This window comes from Parambassis ranga, chromosome 2 (assembly GCF_900634625.1).
Source record: "Parambassis ranga chromosome 2, fParRan2.1, whole genome shotgun sequence".
In the NCBI taxonomy this organism is placed as follows: Eukaryota; Metazoa; Chordata; class Actinopteri; family Ambassidae; genus Parambassis; species Parambassis ranga.
Window position 1 is genome coordinate 44,564,851 of NC_041023.1, and position 23,259 is coordinate 44,588,109.

Below are 23,259 nucleotides of genomic sequence, written 5' to 3' on the forward strand. Positions count from 1 at the left end.
GAAGTTATTATTTTTATTTTTGCCTTTTTAAAAACATCTTTAGTAACATGGCAGCCGCCGATCGTCAGCTCTGCAAACCCTGATGGACGATGTGGTGGACAGAGGAGACAGACACCCCCCTCCCCCAGATGATGTCCCACTCACAGCCAGAGGACTCCAAGGTCTTCACCGTGGCACCATCCAGTCCAGCAGCACCAAGGACTCCTGCTCAGCCAAACATTTATATATATGTTCTTTGTGAATAGTATTTTCTGCTGATCTTTTATAAATAATAAACTGTACATTTTCATAATGCCCACTGGTAAATAGTTAGAAATGTTCAAACTGTGTCTTTGTAAATATTGTACATAACACAACACACACACAATAAATGATTTACTGTGGTCACTGAGAAGTTGTTCAAAAGTTTACTTAAATTATAAATAGGTGATGAAACACATAATGTAACAAGGTTAGAAGAGTTTAAGAACACAGAGACAAGAACGATTTAATATCATCCTTTAATTTAATAAGTAACATTTAAATAACACAGAACATAAAATCACTGCTGTCCACCATCCTCTCAATGAGCTGAGGTCTGTCCGTTCTTTCTCTGCTCTCCCCCTCCCTCTCTCTCTCTCTCTCTCTCCTCTCTCTCTCTCTCTCTCTCTCTCTCTCCCTCTCCAGCCTCATCTCCTCCGTTATCAGTTGTCAGGTTTCTTCTGTTTCTCTCTGCTCCTCCTTCAACAAAATGACAACAGGCAGAATGACCGTTTGATATAATAACGATAATATTGCTCCTCACGTGAACTATACTTTATACTATACTACAGTAAACAGTCCAGAAACATTCAATCAAAACGTTTAGTTTACAGCGCCTCGTATCAACAGGACGTCATGTTTGTAAATATAAAACTCATTTTTTTAATGCCACTGTCACTACTAGCATTTTAAAACTCTCGAACTACTGCTCTGTACTTACATTTAAATGTGAATTCGGCACTCCTGCCGCTGCCGCTCGCTTGGTCCGTCATCGTACTATTGGACAAAAAGTAGGTCCGCAAAGCATTGTGGGATATTTAAGGCCACGAAGGATGGTAGCGATGCGTCCTCCAAATTCAGGCAAAAGGAGGACGCATTTGGAGGACGCATTTGAAGGACCCTTCGACTTTTGGCGAATTGGGACAGCCTTCGCGCAGCTTTGTGACGTAAGCGGCCTTAAAATGCGCACTCCGAAGGATGCAGACCCTGAAATGAGACACAGCCGCTGTGCTCGTCTTTGTTTTTCCTCTTCCTCCGTCTTCCTGCTCTTCTTCTTCTTCTTCAGTTTATTGACGCATTACCGCCACCTACCGGACTGGAGTGTTACAGCAGCAGAACAAATAAGACAATGCAGTGTGCTACTAGAGAAGCATAAAAACTACAAACAGATAAGTAACAAATAACCTAGAATTAAAAATAAAATTAAAAACAATGATAAGAATTATTTTATCTAGTGCTGTATTTGCATCCTGCATCATGAATGTCATGAAATAAAAAACTAACAACTCCAATTGCAGTATTGTACTGTTGGTTATATTGTTGCACAAGAGGAACTGTACTGTTTTTAGTGTCATAAAAATAATACTATGGAACACAGTAGTACAGAGACATTTAAAACACAGGTGGTGGTATGGGGGGCAGAGGAAGAAGAAGAACACAGCAGCAGTCCTCAGTGATGCTCTGATTTGTTGCAGTGCTTCTTTATAATGGTGAATGAACAGGATAAGACATGAGACCGCGGAAACCACATCAATACTTTCATCACGTTTTGCAGTGTGAGAAAATGCTGATGAAATGGGAATAAAATCTAAAAGCCTGAGCCTGCGCCAGGGCTTTTATTTTCTAGTTTGTTGCGTTTATGGGTCTAGTTACTCAGGGGTCGGCAACCCGGTCGGCTCAGTTTGTGAAAATAATTAATGAGTATTTAATTAAAATGTATTTTCTTTAGTTAGCTCATTTTCAAAATGTAATTCTGTGAAGATTATGGCGATCTTGTAACATTTAAATAAAACGTGTTAAAATATTTTTGTCGCTCTTAATACACGTCACAACCTCCAATGCGACACCCGCCAGTGTGCGATTTCTTTACCTTTTTGACCCCAGGTAGGCCAACTATGGAGAATTCAAGGAAAAGAAAAGTGTCTGAAGAAAACAGAACGTTCAATGCTACATGGGTAGATTCATTTGCTTTCACTGCTGATGAGAACGGTTTACCAATGTGCTTAATATGTAATGAGAAACTAGCTAACAACAAAAAGTCAAATGTCACAAGACAATGCAGAACAAACACGCAGCCTTTGCTCAAAAATATCCGGATGGAGATGAGAGGAAAAAAAGCTGTTTCGGAACTGATGCGGAAGGCTGATCTGAGCAAAAATTAGCTCAATAAGTTGATGAAGTCAGCAAAGTTAAGTACATATGCTAGTTTTGTTGCCACTCTGGAAATACTCAGGCATGGGAAGCCATTCACAGATGGAGAATATATAAAAGAATCCTCCATTAAGATTTCAGAATATCTATTCACAGACTTTAAAAACAAGAGTGAAATTGTACAGAAAATTGTACAGAAAATCTGCAAAGACTGTCAAAGACAGAAGACTGAAGTCATCACCAGACAACAAATTAAAGACATCAATTCAGCTGTGGCCTACTCAATTGCCTGTGATGAATCTAAAGACAAAGGTGATATTGAACAAATAGCGCTGTTCTGCCGATATGTAAACTCTGCTGGGCCACAGGAAGAAATGGTTGAGTTAATACCATTAAAAGGCCAAACACGGGGAGGATGTCTGTGAGGCTGTCTTGAATTGTATAAAAGCCAAAGGAATAAACACTTCCCAACTGTTGTCAGCGGCTACAGACGGGGCACCAAGTATGACAGGAGCGCACAAGGGCTTTTTGGCTTTACTGCAGAAGTCGCTGGACAGAAAGTCCTGGGCAGCAAAGGGCTCATTAGCTGGAACAGCCAGAGTGGCTGGAAAAGCTACACTTCTTGGTGGACATGACAGCGCACCTGAACACACTGAACACAGCTCTTCAGGGTAAAGGAGGCACAGCCCTGCACATGTTGGAGGAGGTTTTGGCATTCAAGTGCAAGTTGACAGTGCTTGCTAGAGATTTACAGAAAGGTTCACTGTCACACTTCCCCAGTGTGAGAGAGTTCAAAGAAGCTCACACGATGAATTTGGAGTATTTACATTCTGCAGTCATCGCAATGCAAACATCATTTGGGAAACGATTCAGTGAGTTCAGAGAGGAAAAACCCACATTATCCTTCCCTGTCACTCCCCTAAGCCTCGATCCATCCCTGTTGAATATGGCAGCATTTCCAGGTGTGAGTCCACCTGATCTTGAGATGGAACTGGCTGACATTGCCGACAAAGACATCTGGGTGTCCATGTTCAAGCACTTGATAGCGGACCTTGAAGACGTTTCACGTCAGAAGGCTGCTCTTGCTCAGAATCACAAATGGCGTGACATAGAAAACCTCCCCAAATCAGACAAACTTGTGTTCGAAACTTGGAATGCTATCCCCGACATTTATGTGAACATGAAAAAGTTTGCGCTTGGAGTCCTGTCGATCTTTGGATCCACATATGTATGTGAGCAGGTGTTCTCCAACATGAACTGTATATAAAAACAAACATCGCACACGCCTCACAGATGACAGCTTACAATCCTGTGTGAAGATGAAGGTACCGCATACAGCCCCGATGTGCAGACGCTGTGTGCTGAGGTTCAGGAGCATAAGTCCCATTGATCAAGTATGATAAATATTTTAATTACCTATTATTTTTCATTGTTCACTGAAATAGTTAATGTTGTGAAAAGGTCATAGCAATTAAATAAAGAGGTGTTTGTTTCAAGTAACACAAGTTAAAGCTGTGCCTGTTTTTATTGCACTTCAAACCTTAATATATTTCATAACGGAATGTTATAATGTAAACAAATGAGTGACATTCTGACATCAGCATCTCAGTGCACACTTCACTCCCTAATACAACTGAGACACTGCCCCCTAGTGGACAGTAACTGATGTGTTGAAAGCATTGAAGATTGAAAAACACACAATCAAAGATGGACACAAATGTGTTTAAATCAATAACTGTTTTATTGATTAAAAACACACTCGAACAGAAATCTGTCATATTATTTTAATTTATTTTACCAGGTAGGTCAGGAAGAACTTAACAATACTCTACTTTGATTAATAAACTCTTGTTCATTAATAAACATGTAGCAACTCATGAAGCCGCTCACACCATCCATATCAGTACATGTGCAATAAAGATGGAGGTCACACCACACGTCCTCCTGAGCTGCAGAGTTTTCTCCTTTTCCAGATCAGGACTGCAGTGACACAAACTACCAGGAGGAGGAGCAGTCCCAATCGTACTCCATTTCCTATGCTGTGATCGATCTCTGGAGAAGACAGAATTTACATTACATTTTGTTTTGTGTATGTTTGTGTCTTTTTTTCAAATTAAAGGCCCTGTTGTGTGGGTTTGACTCTCACGTTGATCAGACAGTTACTTTATATGTCTGTCAGCACTATGGAGCCTCCTACACAGATCAATGAGTGGTTGCATGGTGACAGTGTCGCACTAAGTTACACTGGGCTGTAACACAGTGTCAAAGATCCATTTACCTTCACAAACACAACCTGGAAAATCTGTTCTCCATTCTAGTGTGTTTTTGGACCATCATTTACTTAACCCTTTTTGTACCTTTGCTGCACTGACTGCTCGCCTGTGACTAGACCTTGGACCACACTAAAGGAATCCTCTACCCGGCCGACTGTCAGCAGGAAGGTTCTCCCAACGTCTTTAGTTTGCTTTTAAAAATCTCCACACTACCTGCTGCCCTCAGGTCCTCAGGCAGGCTGTTGCACAGACGAGGGCCTTAAACATAAAATGATGACTGTGCTATAAACAGATGACACGTTGCTGAGGTCATTCTGCTCTGCTTCATTATCATCATTAAAACTTCTGACTGCAGAATGCTGTGGACACCTAACCAGTTTAAAACACACCTTCATTATGTTTCTCCACACATGAAGCTTGATGCTGCTGATGTCATGTACAGGAAGTCACCACAGTGCACAGGAAACAGTGGGTATTGAATGCTTGTTGTCAAAAACATGTTCATTAGCTGTTGATATTATCAGCTGGCTGTGCCACAGTCAATCAGTTTTTAGGACTGTTGAATTCAACTATAGTGGGAACGGAAAGTATTCAGACCCCCTTGAGTTGTTCTCTTTGTTATACTGCAGCCATTTGCTAAAATGTTAAAAATTGGTGGACAGCCATGTTTAGGTCTCTCCAGAGATGTTCAATTGGGTTTAAGTCAGGGCTCTGGCTGGGCCATTCAAGAACAGTCACAGAGTTGTTGTGAAGCCACTCCTTGGTTATTTTAGCTGTGTGCTTAGGGTCATTGTCTTGTTAGAAGGTAAACCTTCAACCCAGCCTGAGGTCCTGAGCACTCTGGAGAAGGTTTTCATCCAGGATATCTCTGTACTTGGCCGCATTCTTCTTGCCCTCGATTGCAACCCGTTGTCCCTGCAGCTGAAAAACACCCCCACAGCATGATGCTGCCACCACCGTGCTTCAGTGTTCAGACTGTTTTGGACAGGTGATGAGCAGTGCCTGGTTCTCCATACATACCGCTTAGAATTAAGGTCTTATATAGACAGGTGTGTGTCTTTCCTAATCAAGTCCAATCAGTATCATCAAACACAGGACTCAAATGACGGATGATCAGAAGAAATGGACGCATGGAGTTCGATATATGAGTGTCACAGTAAAGGCTCTGAATACTTAGGACCATGTGATATTTCACTTTTTTCTAAATTTGCAAAAATAATGAAAAAAATAAAAATACAGTGTTCTTCTGTCAATATGGGGTGCTGTGTGTATGGACTTAAATAATTTTAGCGAATGGCTGCAATATAATATATATATATATATATATATATATATATATATATATATATATATATATATATATATATATATATATATATATATATTATATTACATATAGTATAGAGCAGGGGTGTCCAAACTACGGATTTTCTATGGCCCGCGGCTTCTATCTTAAAATGTGTTATTTTTGGCCCGCCAGCCAAACATATAATACAATCATAAATCATACAATCAACAGGCAATTCTTATTTTTGTTTTTAACTTATTGTGTAACGTTTGCATCATGATTCTCTGAGCAGAACATTATCTCTCTCTCTGTCTGCATCGTGGTGCGTCACGCCGTGCTGCAGGGCTTGGTTGTTGGTTCCAGCTACGCAGAGGGCTCTGAAGGTGCACAACACCGGTTCAGCACTTCGACACAACTCACTACGAGACTAAACATGCTTCTGCATACAGCCTGCTATCAGAGAGCGTCTGTACTGTACAAGTGAAGTTCTCCAAAACTAGGAGCCCCTCTGTAAAAAAATAAATTGTGGCCACGAATTATGTATAACGTGCGCACGAAATATTGTTATTATTAGTTGTAGTATAGTAGCCTTATTAGAATTCATGGACGGGGTGCATGGGAGCGGGCTGCCTGGTCAGAGAGCAACCTCCCCGTGCAGCAATGAGCGTCCCTCTCCCTGTCCATCCTGGCGCTCCCTGCTGCCCGGTGCGGGCAGGAGCGGGCAGCAGGGAGCGATGCTAGAGCCATTAGAGAAGTGGAAGCGACATGATGGAGAGGGACGCTCATTGCTCCCTGCTGCCCGGGGAGGCTGCGTCCTGGCCTCGGGCCTTTTTACCAGCGGCTGGATAAAAGCAACTCTCCAGAAATGCGAACATTTGTAAACCATGAATTAGTTTGTGTCGTGTGAGCAGAGTGTCTGTTATAAACTGTGATGTTTTACTGGAGCAGCAGAGCAGTCCGTCTTTGCTTGTTAACGTTCTCTGTTGTTAGACTGTCAGCTGTACAGAGACGCGTCACTTCTCTCAAAAAGACTCCGTCATTCAGTACGCATCTGTCGTAAGGCACGTCATCACGTTTTTACGTCTCGTTGGCATGCACCGCAAACCTGTGTAAACATTAAATTACAGACCCTTTGAGATCAGCACTAAATGGCTCCCACCTGGTCTACCTGACATTTTACTGATGTCTGCTGCTCCTAAACCAGACCTGCCACATAGGATCAGATCTCACCTTCACAGCAGAGTCGATAACTTGCCTGTTGCTCTGTTATCACAACCACACAGTTTCTGAATGTTTTCAATTTATGCTGTATGTTCATATGACATTTTCTGATATGTTCATCTGAATGCTAAGATGTTATTTTGTTTGCTGTGTAAGATGTAATATAATACAAAACAGCATACACAGTTTTTATTGTTTAAAATAATGACACAATAATGACTGTTGGCACTCGGAGAGTTTCGCATTATCGAATCTTGCCCTCCCCGAAAAAAAGTTTGGACACCCCTGGTATAGAGTGATGTTGAATGTCATCAGTATGTCAGTACGCCACCTCAACTCCATCAACCCTTGTAACACCAACCATCTCCACTTTTTTCTTCTTCCAACATTTCAGTTGATTAAAAGAGAAACAATCTCAGACTTACTGTTGGTCCTGATCTCCGCTCTGTCCAGTCTGGTGATGATGTCCACCTTCACCCCAGAGAGCTGAAACACACACTCATATGTCTTCCACTCCTTAGCTGGAACTGAAGAGAGATCAATGTCGGCATTCATCTGGAAGGTTCCATCATGGTTGGGGAGGATCTCTCCTTTGTCCACACCTTCATGAATCTCCACTCCATCTTTGCTCCAGAACAGGTCAGCTCTGTTTGGGTAGAAACCTGTAGCGTGGCAGCTGATGGGAGAGGAGGGAGTGTTCTGGAGGAGAGACACTGAGGGACGAACTGAGGGAAAAGACAAAAAAGTTCATAACTACACACTGATGTAATGATTAGTTTGATAGATTTAATGACACATGAAAAACGTTAATAGTAGAGATCATAAAAGACAATAAAAGAGAGATGAGGAGGGAGAGAGATGAAGAGCAGAGGTGAGGAGAGAACAGAGTGAAAGTGATCCAGAGAATCTGAGGCAGATAAAAATGTGACAGAAAGACAGAAATGATGAAAAAGTGCTGATCAATATGTAGAGAGAGACAGAGGGAGGAGACACAGAGGGTTCTTCATTATAATGTCACAGCACATAAGAAACTGAAGAAGATTGTCTTCATCACGTTGTCTTCATCACACTTAATCAGATCATGTGACTCTACCTGTTCTCTTCAGAGAGCTCCACCCATAGTTCACATACTTCTTCAACCACTCAGGACAGTGCTGGGTGAGGTAGTTCTTTTTCTGTGTGATGAAAGCTCTGTTATTGTCCCACTTCTGTTTGGTGATGACAGCCTCTTGTCTTGGAGCGATCCATGTCTCTGTCTTCAGGTCAAATGCTATGAAGTCTTCTCCATCATAACCAAACTGATCATATCCATTGACCTCTCCAGTTTCATCGTCCCATTCACAGCCGTACATCCACTGGACAATGTGAGCACCTGAGAGACAGACAGAGTCAGCAGTGAGTCAGAGATCACAGCAGTTATCTGAGTGCTCTGATGTCAGCTGTGAGGCTCCATGACTCAGTGATTAAAATCATTTAAACGTCATATTTTAGTGCTGCTGAACGCCGACAGCATCAGACGTCTGTGGTTTCAGAGCTGACTGCAGGGTGTTTTTATTAATATAGAAGTAGTCACATCATTATTTTAAACTCTTCATTTTCAATATGACTTTTTCTCTTGATCAGTTCATTTATTGACAAATGATTTCAGCACTTTACACAAGTGTGTTTATGAAGCTGCAAGCACACACTGCGTTTTTACTGTGAGACGTGTTTAATGTGTGTTTAACAAAGTTAATGAACAAATACCAGTGAAAAGAAGAAACATCCACAAACCTCCAGTGTGGTTGAAGCGCTGCTTTGCAATTTCAATGTTGCCTTTGAAGGTCTGCTGGTGACTCAGACAGGTTTGAGTCTGTCGTTCCCAGTACTGTGGATCACCTTCTGTGACTTTGTTCATCCAGTCTTGTTTGGGAACGTTTCTGTTGGTGATGCTGTCACAGTGACTGATCTGAACATCATCAACCATCCCAACAGACACATACTCTGGGAAGTTTGGGACTTGAGAGGACTCAGTGTAGAAATACTTCAGGGAGTGAGTCACTGTAAGAAAAAGATGATGTGATTGCAGAACTACAACTTTATATAAATTACACTTAACAAGAAAAATCTTGCAAAAGAACCAGGAAGATTTATTATTTAATTTATAAGCAGAGCCGGCCGAAGGCATATGCAAAATATGCGGTCGCTTAGGACCCACAAAAGCACCAAACATCCATAATAAAAAAATATATGTTTTATATTTTAAGAAATAACATTGATTAATACAAACTAGATGATATTACACATTCAGTAGTGTGTATTACACACAGTGCAGCCTATAGGATGATGAAGCATCTGATGCTGAGGTGGTGGTATGAAATTTTGCTTAGGGCCCCATAAAGGCTTGGGCCGGCCCTGTTTATAAGTAGTAGGGAAAATAACATTGCACCAGGCGAGGCAGAGCGACGTGGACCTCCAGGTTCAGCGCTAACTGAGCTGCGCTCCCCGCCCCTATATTGACCTGAGCATTGTCCATCTTAGAGGGGTCACAGCACTCTAATGCTTAATGGGCATCATGATTTGTCAAAAATACAATACCTGTACCTGACTTATTGATCACAAACAAATATATATAGGATAAAATTGTGGCTGTAATTTACAAAAAGGGACTTTATTTCATTTTTAGTAATTAAGAAAAAAACACACGATGATAATGTGTGTAGTGTTATTATATATCAGTAAATGTAAACTATTACGGAGCTCCTCTGATGACAAGGTAAAAAAAATAAATAAATCGTGGCCACGAAATGTGGCACCTTTCCCGGGCAGCCAGTGTCCTTCTCTGGGGGAAATGTGCTCGATCACGGGGAAGCTCAAGAGCGCAGCGGGTGCCCAGCCAAGACGCCCCCTCCCCGGGCAGCAGGGAGCAATGATCGTCCCTCTCCCTGTCCCTGGCCCGGGCAGGAGTTGAAGCGACATGGACAGCATGGGACGATCATTGCTCCCTGCTGCCGGGGAGGCATGCGTCCTTGCTGGACAGCCCTCTCCCCTGCGCTCTTGGAGCTCTCCAGCGCTCCAGCACGTTCCCCAGAGGGACGCTCATCGCTGCCCAGCCCGGGCAAGAGTTAAAGTGACACGATGGACAGGGAGAGGGACACTGACTGCTCCCTGCTGCCCAGGAAAGGTGCTCCCTGTCAATAACAATACTAATTCATGGCCACGAAGTAGTGCGAACCTATTAGTATTTCGTGCGCACGTTATACATATTTCGTGGCCACGATTTATTTATTTTTTTACCATGTCATCAAATGGGCTCCGTATAACTGTTACTGTAACTATTAACTAAATAAAATGAACCGACGTCAAACAAATTGAACAATGACAGAAAAATAAATATATGAATGTGTGTAAAGATAAAAACATACCCGCTGCAGCGCAGTGAACTCCAACCAGGAACATGAAAACCAGCGGCTTCATTTTGACCATCAAACTCTGAGAAACAAACCGTGAACATCCACCAAGCGGAAGAGTCCAAACTCGTAGTTCTGCAGCTGCTGGGGGCTGGCTCCAGCAGCGAGTCATTTCCCATAGACTCCCATGTTAAAATGTCTTCACAGCAGAAATGATGAAATGCTGTGTGCTCAGCAGCCAACATCTCTCTGTCTGCAGGTGGTTTCTGTCATTTATGTGTCTGCAGCTGGATTCAGGACTTCCTTGGAGTTCACAGCTGTAAAGTCAGAAACAGATGTTCAGTCCACATCCTGAAAACACAGGAAACAGTCCTTTAAAAATAATCAGTCTAAAACACAGAAAAACACTTTTAACATGTTTTACTCACAGGATAGAGGCTGATTGGCTGCTTATAATAACTTCAGTTTTTACAGCACATAATGAGTTCTCTGTTAATGCTGCTATCAACCAGTAGTGACTTGTTATCATCATAATTTCAAAGTGTAAACTCTCTCACCCTTCTCTCTGTTGACAGTGAATCCGTCACAGTGATGAGGAGAAGGTGCAGCAGTGATGATGGGGATGATCATGGTGATGGTGTTTATTGAGCAGATGAAGCAGGTTCACACATCAATAAGAAAACTATTCTCCACTGAACCCATCTGTCTGTAGTCACTGTGTTTACTGCAGGTGTTGATCATGACATACAGTGGGGAAAAAAAGTATTTAGTCAGCCACCAATTGTGCAAGTTCTCCTATTTAAAAAGATGAGAGAGCCCTGTAATTTTCATCACAGGTATACCTCAACTATGAGAGACAAAATGAGAAACAAAAATCCAGAAAATCACATTGTAGGATTTTTAAAGAATTTATTTGCAAATTATGGTGGAAAATAAGTATTTGGTCAATAACAAAATGTCATCTCAATACTTTGTTATATACCCTTTGTTGGCAATGACAGAGGTCAAACGTTTTCTGTAAGTCCTCACAAGGTTTTCACACACTTTTGCTGGTATTTTGGCCCATTCCTCCATGCAGATCTCCTCTAGAGCAGTAATGTTTTGGGGCTGACGCTGGGTAACACAGACTTTCAACTCCCTCCAAAGATTTTCTATGGGGTTGAGATCTGGAGACTGGCTAGGCCACTCCAGGACCTTGAAATGCTTCTTACGAAGCCACTCCTTTGTTGCCCGGGCGGTGTGTTTGGGATCATTGTCATGTTGAAAGACCCAGCCACGTTTCATCTTCAATGCCCTTGCTGATGGAAGGAGGTTTTCACTCAAAATCTCACGATACATGGCCCCATTCATTCTTTCATTTACACGGATCAGTCGTCCAGGTCCCTTTGCAGAAAAACAGCCCCAAAGCATGATGTTTCCACCCCCATGCTTCACAGTAGGTATGGTGTTCTTCGGATGCAACTCAGCATTCTTTCTCCTCCAAACACGACAAGTTGAGTTTTTACCAAAAAGTTCTATTTTGGTTTCATCTGACCATATGACATTCTCCCAATCCTCTTCTGGATCATCCAAATGCTCTCTAGCAAACTTCAAACGGGCCTGGATATGTACTGGTTTAAGCAGGGGGACACGTCTGGCACTGCAGGATTTGAGTCCCTGGCGGCGCAGTGTGTTACTGATGGTAGCTTTTGTTACTTTGGTCCCAGCTCTCCGGAGGTCATTCACTAGGTCCCCCCGTGTGGTTCTGGGATTTTTGCTCACAGTTCTGGTGATCATTTTGACCCCACGGGGTGAGATCTTGCGTGGAGCCCCAGATCAAGGGAGATTATCAGTGGTCTTGTATGTCTTCCATTTTCTAATAATTGCTCCCACAGTTGATTTCTTCACACCAAGCTGCTTACCTATTGCAGATTCAGTCTTCCCAGCCTGGTGCAGGTCTACAATTTAGTTTCTGGTGTCCTTTGACAGCTCTTTGGTCTTGGCCATAGTGGAGTTTGGAGTGTGACTGTTTGAGGTTGTGGGCAGGTGTCTTTTATACTGATAACGACTCCAAACAGATGCCATTAATACAGGTAATGAGTGGAGGACAGAGGAGCCTCTTAAAGAAAAAGTTACAGGTCTGTTTGTAGGTGACCAAATACTTCTTTTACTGAGGAATTTACCAATTAATTCATTAAAAATCCTACAATGTGATTTTCTACATTTTCTTTTCTTATTTTGTCTCTCATAGTTCAGGTATACATATAATGAAAATTACAGGCCTCTCTCATCTTTATTTTTTATTTTTATTTTTTTTTAGATACTGTATTAATCCCAGAGGGAAATTCGTTACGGCTGCTGCACAAGCAGTGTCATACAATGACTAGCAAGGCGCGCCACAGGCTAGGGTGAAGTGTCTTGCCCAAGAACACACAACAGTGAGGAGTTGGGATCGAACCACCAACCTTCCGGTTATTGGACAACCCTGCTATCCCACTGCGCCACTGTTGCCCCCCGATCTTTTTAAGTGGGAGAACTTGCACAATTGGTGGCTGACTAAATACTTTTTTTCCCCACTGTATTTTACTGTAGAGTCTCAATTAACTCTTTCTTCTCTTTATCTTGCTGGTTTGTGTTGAACCTTTTGCTGCCTTCACTGTCTATAAACTTCACCCTGCAGCTGTCACCAAGGTGGAAAAACTCATGTTCACATGTGAATTGTCCTGCTTCACACCACAAACACAGAAACACACACACACGGAAGTGATGGAAGATCAATGTCGACTGTAAATGATCAGTTTAGATTTCAGGACACAAATCAGACAGTGTTTCCTTTAAAGAAAAGTTTGCTTTGAAGAGAAATAAGAGACTCTGAGCAGCCGACAGTCAGACAGATTATTATTAAAGAGGAGACATTCAGTGACCTGCTGATGTTTGGACACCTGAGGCTGTTTCTCACTTTCTGTTGGTGTTACAGTGAAATATTCAATTCAATTCAATACAAATTTATTCATACAGCGCATTTTACAATCAGAAATTGTCGAGTAGGTCGAGGAGGAGAAGAGGGAGACAGGACAGAGAGGATGAAGGAGAGAGAGAGAGAGAGAGAGAGAGAGCGAGGCACAAAACTACGAGGAAGACAGTGAACACAGATTATGAGATGATATTACCCAGTATGAGCCAGACTAAGGAGAGTAGAGGAGAGGTCAGAGGGTGAGGGGGAAACTGCTCAGTGGATCATGTTAGTGCCCCCCCAACAGCGTAGACCTAGAGCAGCATAGCTGTGCTAAAAGTGAAGATTTTATCGGCCCTATGACACCTGTTACACCTGTGGCTGAGGTCATGTCGACAAGTGCCTGTACCTATACCTATCAGCCCTACACACTACACGCCTTACTAAACAGAAAAAATATATCTTCATGTTGCTGCTGTTCATTCATTGTCTGTGATTATCTCTCCGTGCTCCACACCTTCATGAATCTCCTCTCCATCTTTGCTCCAGAACATCAGGGCTCTGTCAGGGTAGAAACCTGTAGCGTGGCAGCTGACTGCAGAGGAGGGAGTCTTCTGGTGGAGAGACACAACTTTCATCATGTTTTAGGATTTGGAGGCAGAAGAAGAAGAAAATCACAACGAGCACACGCTGCTGAAGTTTGACTGTCACACACTCACAGAGCGTCACACACTCATTTATTTATTATTACTATTATTATTAAGTTAATCGTTGTATTTTAGACACTGCATTTTTGTTTTTATGTTCTCCTCATATTTCATGCATTCACATGTCTTAAATATATTGCAACACATTTCTGTACTTCCTCTTTTTAAAACACATTTCCTGCTGTGAAGAGCTGTCAGTGCTTTAACTGTGACATGCTGCGGTTTCCTGGTGGATATAAAGAATGTCACTAAATGACTGATCAACTAGTCAAATATCAAAGTATGTTGTATAATGTCTGTACTATGTATTTTAATATAAATTCATAAAATCTTAGAGACAAGAACATTTTTAATGTAAATTTGTCATAAGTTAAGTGAGTATGAAGTTTGGTATTTTAACTTTAACCAGAGACTGCCCTCTACTGGTTGGTTCAGTCCACACAGAAGAGACATTTATGCCAACAGAGCAGAGTGGATTCAGCTCATGATATCTAGAATAGAATAGAATACACTTTATTAATCCCTTTGGGGAGGTCCCTCGGGGAAATTCCTCTGAGCTGGTGCAGGTTCAGGCCTCTGACTGCCACTGATAACCAAACTCCAGCTGAAATATGCTGTGTCCCATGTTATCCTCATTCAGTAAAATCAGTCCTCTCCAGATGTGCAGATGTGATGTCACTGCATGTGTCAGTCTTCATCCTGTCCTATCATTAAGAGCTGCTGATCAGCAGCACCTTCTTAAAGCCTGCAGTCACAGAAAGGAGCTGCTCAGATTTCTATGTGTGTGTTTTAATCAATGAAACTCTGGTGTGAGGTGGAACTGATGATTGGAGGAAGTACGACTGTGTGCTGTTCTTATTTACACACATTTATGATGAAGGAGTCAAGGAGCCAGCAGAGCATAAAAAGCCTGACAGTCCATTGCTCTGCTTGTATAATATAAAATCAGATGAGACACTGCCCCCTAGTGGACCATAACTGATGTGTTTGAAGTGTTTCACCAAACCTGGAGCCTCTCAGAGTGAACACAAACACACAAACACATGTTTTCTGAAATATAAAGAGCTGCTTGAAATAAACCAGGTCATGTGACTGTACCTGTTCTCATCAAGGAGCTCCTCCCACAGCTCACGTGCTTCTTCAGCCTCTCCTGGATGAGCTCGTGCTCAATGTTTTTGTGTTTTATTTTATTTTCTGTAAGCTTGTACACATTAATATGCTACAATGATCATGTAGCTGTCAGCGCTGCCTCAACACTAAACCAAGAGAGAAAAATCATGTTCATCAATAAAATAATAACAAAATAAATACAGCTAAATGAATTAAATCATAAATATTTATAAACTCATGAAGATGTAAAAACGTCAAACTCCTCTTTAAACAGAAAATCAGAGACTCGCAACGTGTATTTTTCAGTTTGTCATTGTCGATCCTGTTAATAAAGTTGGGAAAAAAAACTCTCCCTGGAAACACTCCCTGTCCTGTTAGAAGCAGCCCAGCCCTCTGAACACAACAAGAACACAGCAAGATGGTACCGTTACTTTTACTGCTGCTCGTCTGTCACGTCTCATCCGTAGGTAGGTTTAACACACACGCACACACACACGCACACACGCACACTGGTCATAAAGTTTGTTGTCAGTCTGTCGGTTCGGCCTGCAGCTCCTCACAGCAGGGCGCCGTCTAACGGAGCTGTTTTAAGGGAAGAAACGCACTGAGCGCTCATATTAATGATGGATGGAGCATGTTGTGTTGATGTTTTCACTTGTTCACTCACATGCTGACGGTAACTCTGACCAGCCTGAGAGAAAGAGGCGAGTTTGTGAGAGTTAGAAAATGTGTTGTGAAATATGGACAAAGGAACATTTCTATCAGATTATGTAATCCTCCTGAGATTAACAGCTTCAGTGACTTTATTTAATGGATGTCAGAAATAAATCATTAACACTTTCACAGTGACTCAGTGGGCGTTGGTTCTGTAACAGAACAGCAGACTTCACACAAACTTGTTGGACCATCAGTTTCAGTTTTCACTTGGACTGCTGCTCCTCTCAGACTGTAGCACAAACCCTGTGTGTTCATGTTGCTTCTGTTTTTACACACAGACTTCAAACTCACGTTTTGTGATGAATTATAAACAAATGTTTCACACATGAAGATGTTCTCTGTCTCTATAAGCTCTGATCTGTCTAACAGGTTCACACATGAACTTTTACTTTCAGATTCAGTCTCCTCTAATGAAGCTGGACACATGTCAAAATGTATGTGTTGTGTTACAGTGATATGAGGAAACAGAAAAAAGAACAAACATCTGATCATTAATCTGAATATGTATGTAAAACTGAAAAAGCAGAATCCCTGAGTATTTACATACAGACAAAATCTCACATTTTTGTGATTTTTCTGTCAAGTAAATAAAAATAATCACACACATTATTTCTTGATTGTTGCTATGATCTTGTCTGCACCATGCTGGAACAATAAGTCTTTAAAAGCTCATGTAGGTTCATGAATATTTCTTTAGATGTTTATCTGTTCAGCAGGTTGAAACACATCAGCTGTGTTCCTTTCAGATTCGGCCAGTCTCTTCTAAATGAGCTCCACCAGCTGCTTCTTCTGTCAGACATCTGTTTAACCATGAAGAATCAGATGTGTTTGTTCTTCTTCTTGTTTCTCTTCTGTCACATTTCATCAGCAGGTAAGAACACATTCTTTATCATCTTTATTTCTGCTCCACAAGTTCATGAGAACACTGAATGCATCATATTAATCATCATATTTGTATTTATTTATTCACTGACATCATCCATGTTTCTCCTGCAGTGAAACACTCACTGAAGTATTACATCACTGCATCCTCTGGACTCCAGAATGTGCCAGAGTGTATGTATGTTTTAAAGGCTGATGATGTGGAGGTGACTCACTGTGACAGCACCAACAAGATATTTGAACAAAAACAGGACTGGGTGGTTAAATTATTTAACAAGGATCCTCAGCTATTAGAAGGAAGCCGTCAGGACTGCTTTGTGAGAATACCTCGTCTCTTCAAAGATGTAATTTATAATTTGACACAAACCCTCCAAAGTGAAGGTACAGTATCATGTTTCAGTGATGTTTATAATGAAATCTAACCAAACTGACTGATAGAAATCCTTTGTTAGTTTTTACAGATTGAACGTCTTCTTTCTAATTAAACATATAATGTACTAAATCACCCCCCCCCCCCAGGTGCCATCATCTTACAGTGTATAGCTGGCTGTGAACTGGATGAAACAACAGGACAGTTTTCTGGATTTGTACATTATGCATATAATGGAGAAAACTTCCTTAGATTTGATCTGCATACACACATATGGATCGCTCTGAGTCCTCAAGCCAGCATCATTAAACAGAAATGGGACAGAAACACTGACAGAATACAGTTCATTAAAGACATCATCAATCATTTTTGCCCACAGTGGCTGAAGATGGGTCTGGAACATGGGAGAAGCTCTCTGATGAGAACAGGTTGGTTCTTTCTTTGTGTTATTTCTCCATCAGTAAAATAGAATTATTACTTTGTGGTTACTTTCCTCCAACAACTAGTCAAGTTGATGTTTAGATCTGTGTGAGTCCAGAAACCAGATAAACTCAGTGAATCAGTCCTCTGCAGGTTGTTATGAACTCTACAAGTTTTAAAACTTACATTGACACAATGCATTTATATTTATATATAAAAGTTAGTGATGTCTTCATGTTTCTTTTCTCTCTCTCTCTCTACCTCCATTATCTCTGCCTGATCTCCTCCCTCCAGATCCCCCCTCAGTGTCTCTCCTCCAGAAGACTCCCTCCTCTGCAGTCAACTGCCACGCTACAGGTTTCTACCCTGACAGAGCCCTGATGTTCTGGAGCAAAGATGGAGAGGAGATTCATGAAGGTGTGGAGCACGGAGAGATCCTCCCCAACCATGATGGAACCTTCCAGATGAGTGTTGATCTGAATGTTTCATCAGCTGAAGACTGGAGGAGGTACCACTGTGTGTTTCAGTTTGAGGGTGCTGAGGACAGGATCATCACTGAGCTGGATGGAACCCTGATCAGAACCAACAGAGGTAGATTGATTTCATATTTTTGTGTCTTTCACTTAGTTTAAATTATAATAAAACTCTTCTTAACCTTTTGTTCTTCTCTTCTCATCAGTGAAGCCTGATAACCTGACCGTCCCTGTCATTGCTGCAGTTGTTGTTGTTGTTCTTGCTCTCGTCGTCATGGCAACTGCAGGTGGATGCATGGCTCATAAAAAGAAGAAAGGTGAGCTATGTTTTATTTTGATGTCGTAACTTTAACAAAGTAATAAATCTTTAATGCTGAGTCTACACATGACAGATATTCTGACGCTCTGAAATAACACTTTAATGTCAGACTGAAGCTCTCCATTCATTTACATGTTATCAATATGTTTCCTGCATGTTTCCTCACAGAAGCTGAGGACAGCACTGAGCTCCCAGAGGCCACAAACCTGAACACTGAAACAAACACAGCTCACTGAAGGAAACAAACGTCATGTTTTCTAAGATCATCTTTGTAAAATATATAATATATATAATTAGTATAATATCCTCATAGACAGACTCTGTTCAGCTCTGTAATGATGTCAGTGTTCAGACATGATAAGTCTGTTGATGTGGATGCTCTGTTTCACAGCGTACTTTTTACTCAGTTCAATTCAAAGTTGGTGGAAAGATGTGTCCGTTATTTCAAAGTTGTCATTGAACGTTTCTGTGGAAACATGTATCATGTAAACGTTTCCACAGACAGTGGACAAACGTGTCACATCAACATGCAAACTGTCGCTGTGCACTCTGAGGAACTTTGAGTGTTTCTTTGCTGATGACCTTTTAATTTAAAAGAGCTGCAGATCTGTTGTCATAGTGACACAGCTCAGGGATAATAGCAGCTGCTGTGAACAGGTGTTGTTTCAGGTGGAAACAGATCCACTGCAGGCACAAAAATCATTTTAGTGTTTACTGAGCTCCTGAATGTCCTTTGTAGTCAAACTGCTTCAGACAGACAGACTGATACATGAAGGGATGGACGGATACATGACAACGCAGAGAGGAAACATTGCACTGTGACAGCATCCTGACCTAAAGAAGCCTTCTGTATATGACTGTATATGACACTTTTTTATGACAATGTGCATCTTTTTGAAATGAAAAATAAATAAATGACTTTATTCCATGTTACTGAGCTCATGTGTTGGTATAGTCTCACTCACATCCTCGTACTTGTTAGTTTGATTGCTGTTGCTAGGCAACATGGGAGTCTATGAGAGAGCCCTTCAATGAGGGTCATCTGCCAAATGTATCTCCTCCTACAAATTTCAAGCTACAGACTCCATTTTAGTCTTAAAACGCTCATTAGATGCTGCTCTATCAAACTTGTATTCAGAATTTTCTAATTCCGAATCGTTTCCGCACACCAGGCTCTCAAAGTTGGAGTGGTTTTTGAGGTCTCCTCTGCTGTTACCATGGTGACAGGCTGACACACAGAGGCATACAAAGCTCTGAATTGCTCTGATTCTCCAGCAATTCAGAGAAATCCTTCACATCAGCATTCAAAGCACTGCTTCAGCTGCAGCAATCAAACTTGCATTTTCTTCAGGAAATGCCCTTTTCTAGTTCCATTCAGTCAGCTCTTTATTAGCAGCTAGTTATGTTCATTCACTTGGTGTCCACATGTCAGAATGAATGGACCTAGTTCATTCTCTCTCCACATTCCTTATCCAGGTTGCCTGCAATGTTTGAAATCCTGCAGATGTCACTGTTAGGTCAGAGTCAGAGCAGGCTCTGTGTGGCTTGTTATGTCTTTATTTTTATTTAACCTGGAAAAATCCCATTGAGATTTACAGCCTCTTTTTCAAGGGAGTCCTGGTCAAAGAGGAAGAACAAAACACAGCTACACAGAAAAACAGTCCAAACATGAGCAAATGAATGAATTCCTCGACACTCTTGCACAACTTTCGTGCAAACATGTGCACATTGAGATTTTAACACAGAAGAGAACAACACAATGTAACAGGTTGAGTACAATAGAGATTATATCAAAATAAGTGATTCATCATTGAAGTGATCTCACCTGAAGAAGCAGTGTGGCAGAAGAACAGAAACACAACTTTCATCATGTTTTATGATTTGGAGGCAGAAGAAGAAGAAAATCACACCGAGCACAAGCTGCTGAAGTTTGCCTGTCACACACTCACAGAGCCACACAGTCTGAGGACAGACGTCACTGACAGCCCTCTGAGGTTTCTTAGTACCTTCATATACAGTGCTGCTTGAAATATTTCTCTCTAAATATGAGCCAAAAATAGTCCTGAAAGTAGAAAAGGAGAACCCAATCAAACTAAGGAGACAGACAAGTTTCACTTTTATTCAAGAAAATGATCCAATATTACATCTACCATGTGAGAGGTAACAGGATGTGAACCTGTCCTCTCAGCAGGACCTCCTTGTGCAGCAATAATAACAAACTGCTGATCAGTCGTCCACAGACTGGAGGAATCTTAGCCCATTCTTCAGCACAGAGACAATCTAACATGTTTGAGGGTTTCCTCACATCAGCTGCTTGTTTCAGGTGCTTCTGTTATTGTGAAACGACTTGTGTAGTAGTTGTCTTGTAGCAGACTGCCCTCTACTGGTTGGTTCAGTCCACACAGAAGAGAAGAGTCTGGATGGAGGTCACTGCTATGAAAACTGTCATAGGATAAAATTGTGGCTGTAAATTACACAAAGGGACTTTTTTCATTTTTAGTAAGTAAAGAAAAAAACACATTTAGCGGATCAGAATGTGTGTAATGTTATTTTATATCAGTAAATGTGAACTATTACAGTAACTATTAACTAAAAATGAACCGACGTCAAACAACTTGAACAATGACAGAAAAACATTAAAATCCATCAATCGAAGTAAATATATGAATGTGTGTAAAGATAAAAACATACCTGCTGCAGCGCAGTGAACTCCAACCAGGAACATGAAAACCAGCGGCTTCATTTTGACCATCAAACTCTGAGAAACAAACCGTGAACATCCACCAAGCGGAAGAGTCCAAACTCGTAGTTCTGCAGCCGCTGGGGGCTGGCTCCAGCAGCGAGTCATTTCCCATAGACTCCCATGTTAAAATGTCTTCACAGCAGAAATGATGAAATGCTGTGTGCTCAGCAGCCAACATCTCTCTGTCTGCAGGTGGTTTCTGTCATTTATGTGTCTGCAGCTGGATTCAGGACTTCCTTGGAGTTCACAGCTGTAAAGTCAGAAACATGACACTTTTAACATGTTTTACTCACAGGATGGAGGCTGATTGGCTGCTTATAATAACTTCAGTTTTTACAGCACATAATGAGTTCTCTGTTACTGCTGCTATCAACCAGTAGTGACTTGTTATCATCATCATTTCAAAGTGTAAACTCTCTCACCCTTCTCTCTGTTGACAGTGAATCAGTCACAGTGATGAGGAGAAGGTGCAGCAGTGATGATGGGGATGATCATGGTGATGGTGTTTCCTGAGCAGATGAAGCAGGTTCACACATCAATAAGAAAACTATTCTCCACTGAACCCATCTGTCTGTAGTCACTGTGTTTATTGCAGGTGTTGATCATGACATATTTTACTGTAGAGTCTCATTTAACTCTTTCTTCTCTTTCTCTTGCTGGTTTGTGTTGAACCTTTTGCTGCCTTCACTGTCTATAAACTTCACCCTGCAGCTGTCACCAAGGTGGAAAAACTCATGTTCACATGTGATTAAGAAACTGTCAGGGTCACATGAAAAGGTCCAGATGGAACAAATGTATCCCTGTAATACTGATCAAAGTTCAAAACCAAACTTCATCGAACACATGAAGGATCTGCATGACTCAGGATCAAAGTCTTAGTTTCTCTGGTTCTGATCACTGCTCTGTCCAGTTTGGTGACAACGTCCTGCTTCACACCAGAAACACAGAAACACACACGGAAGTGATGATAGATTAATGTTGACTGTAAATGATCATTTTAGATTTCAGGACACATGTCAGACAGTGTTTCCTTTAAAGAGAAGTTTGCTTTGAAGAGAAATAAGAGACTCTGAGCTTATTATTAAAGAGGAGACATTCACTGACCTGCTGATGTTTGGACACCATACAGCGCATTTTACAATCAGAAATTGTCGAGTAGGTCGAGGAGGAGAAGAGGGAGACAGGACAGAGACAGTATGCAAGAGAGAGAGAGAGAGAGAGAGAGAGAGAGAGGCACAAAACTACGAGGAAGACAGTAAACACAGATTATGAGATGATATTACCCAGTATGAGCCAGACTAAGGAGAGTAGAGGAGAGGTCAGAGGGTGAGGGGGAAACTGCTCAGTGGATCATGTTAGTGCCCCCCAACAGCGTAGGCCTAGAGCAGCATAGCTGTGCTAAAAGTTAAGATTTTATCGGCCCTATGACACCTGTTACACCTGTGGCTGAGGTCATGTCGACAAGTGCCTGTACCTATACCTATCAGCCCTACACACTATACGCCTTACTAAACAGAAAAAATATATCTTCATGTTGCTGCTGTTCATTCATTGTCTGTGATTATCTCTCCGTGCTCCACACCTTCATGAATCTCCTCTCCATCTTTGCTCCAGAACATCAGGGCTCTGTCAGGGTAGAAACCTGTAGCGTGGCAGCTGACTGCAGAGGAGGGAGTCTTCTGGAGGAGAGACACAACTTTCATCATGTTTTAGGATTTGGAGGCAGAAGAAGAAGAAAATCACAACGAGCACACGCTGCTGAAGTTTGACTGTCACACACTCACAGAGCGTCACACACTCATTTATTTATTATTACAAGTTAATCGTTGTATTTTAGACACTGCATTTTTGTTTTTATGTTCTCCTCATATTTCATGCATTCACAAGTCTTAAATATATAGCAACACATTTCTGTACTTCCTCTTTTTAAAACACATTTCCTGCTGTGAAGAGCTGTCAGTGCTTTAACTGTGACATGCTGCGGTTTCCTGGTGGATATAAAGAATGTCACTAAATGACTGATC

General features: G+C 41.5%; 3 protein-coding genes across 3 annotated transcripts in view; 2 read left to right on the top strand and 1 right to left on the bottom strand.

The window, feature by feature from the left end:
- The window catches only part of LOC114449940 (major histocompatibility complex class I-related gene protein-like), a 212,787-nt gene extending 194,312 nt beyond the window's left edge, over window positions 1-18,475 (top strand). Inside the window, exon 8 of the mRNA XM_028427824.1 lies at window positions 18,407-18,475. The gene's annotated coding sequence lies outside the window, so the exon portion shown is untranslated. The remainder of the gene's footprint in view (window positions 1-18,406) is intronic.
- Window positions 4,114-10,711, bottom strand: LOC114449641 (major histocompatibility complex class I-related gene protein-like). The gene is made up of 5 exons (XM_028427454.1): window positions 10,578-10,711; window positions 8,947-9,213; window positions 8,267-8,545; window positions 7,599-7,898; window positions 4,114-4,443 (listed from the first exon to the last, which is right to left on the bottom strand). Exons 1-5 carry the CDS (start codon window positions 10,636-10,638, stop codon window positions 4,319-4,321), a joined length of 1,032 nt encoding a protein of 343 aa, XP_028283255.1. The 5' UTR covers window positions 10,639-10,711; the 3' UTR covers window positions 4,114-4,318.
- LOC114449501 (major histocompatibility complex class I-related gene protein-like) lies at window positions 16,443-19,429 on the top strand. Its single transcript, XM_028427225.1, has 7 exons — window positions 16,443-16,462; window positions 16,775-16,899; window positions 17,025-17,291; window positions 17,430-17,708; window positions 17,995-18,291; window positions 18,380-18,490; window positions 18,661-19,429. The coding sequence occupies exons 2-7, from the start codon at window positions 16,839-16,841 to the stop codon at window positions 18,726-18,728; spliced, it is 1,083 nt and encodes a 360-aa protein (XP_028283026.1). The 5' UTR covers window positions 16,443-16,462; window positions 16,775-16,838; the 3' UTR covers window positions 18,729-19,429.
- The last annotated feature ends 3,830 nt before the right edge of the window (window positions 19,430-23,259 follow it).

Excerpts from the sequence above, each read along its gene's own strand:
- LOC114449641 (XM_028427454.1), bottom strand. The coding sequence starts at position 10,638 with ATGGTCAAAATGAAGCCGCTGGTTTTCATGTTCCTGGTTGGAGTTCAC. Across the intron at positions 9,214-10,577 it reads AGTTCACTGCGCTGCAGCGG|TGACTCACTCCCTGAAGTAT; the intron begins GTATGTTTTTAT and ends TTTTTCTTACAG. Across the intron at positions 8,546-8,946 it reads GCGCTTCAACCACACTGGAG|GTGCTCACATTGTCCAGTGG; the intron begins GTTTGTGGATGT and ends TCTGTCTCTCAG.
- LOC114449501 (XM_028427225.1), top strand. The coding sequence starts at position 16,839 with ATGAAGAATCAGATGTGTTTGTTCTTCTTCTTGTTTCTCTTCTGTCAC. Across the intron at positions 16,900-17,024 it reads CTGTCACATTTCATCAGCAG|TGAAACACTCACTGAAGTAT; the intron begins GTAAGAACACAT and ends TTTCTCCTGCAG. Across the intron at positions 18,292-18,379 it reads CCTGATCAGAACCAACAGAG|TGAAGCCTGATAACCTGACC; the intron begins GTAGATTGATTT and ends TCTTCTCATCAG.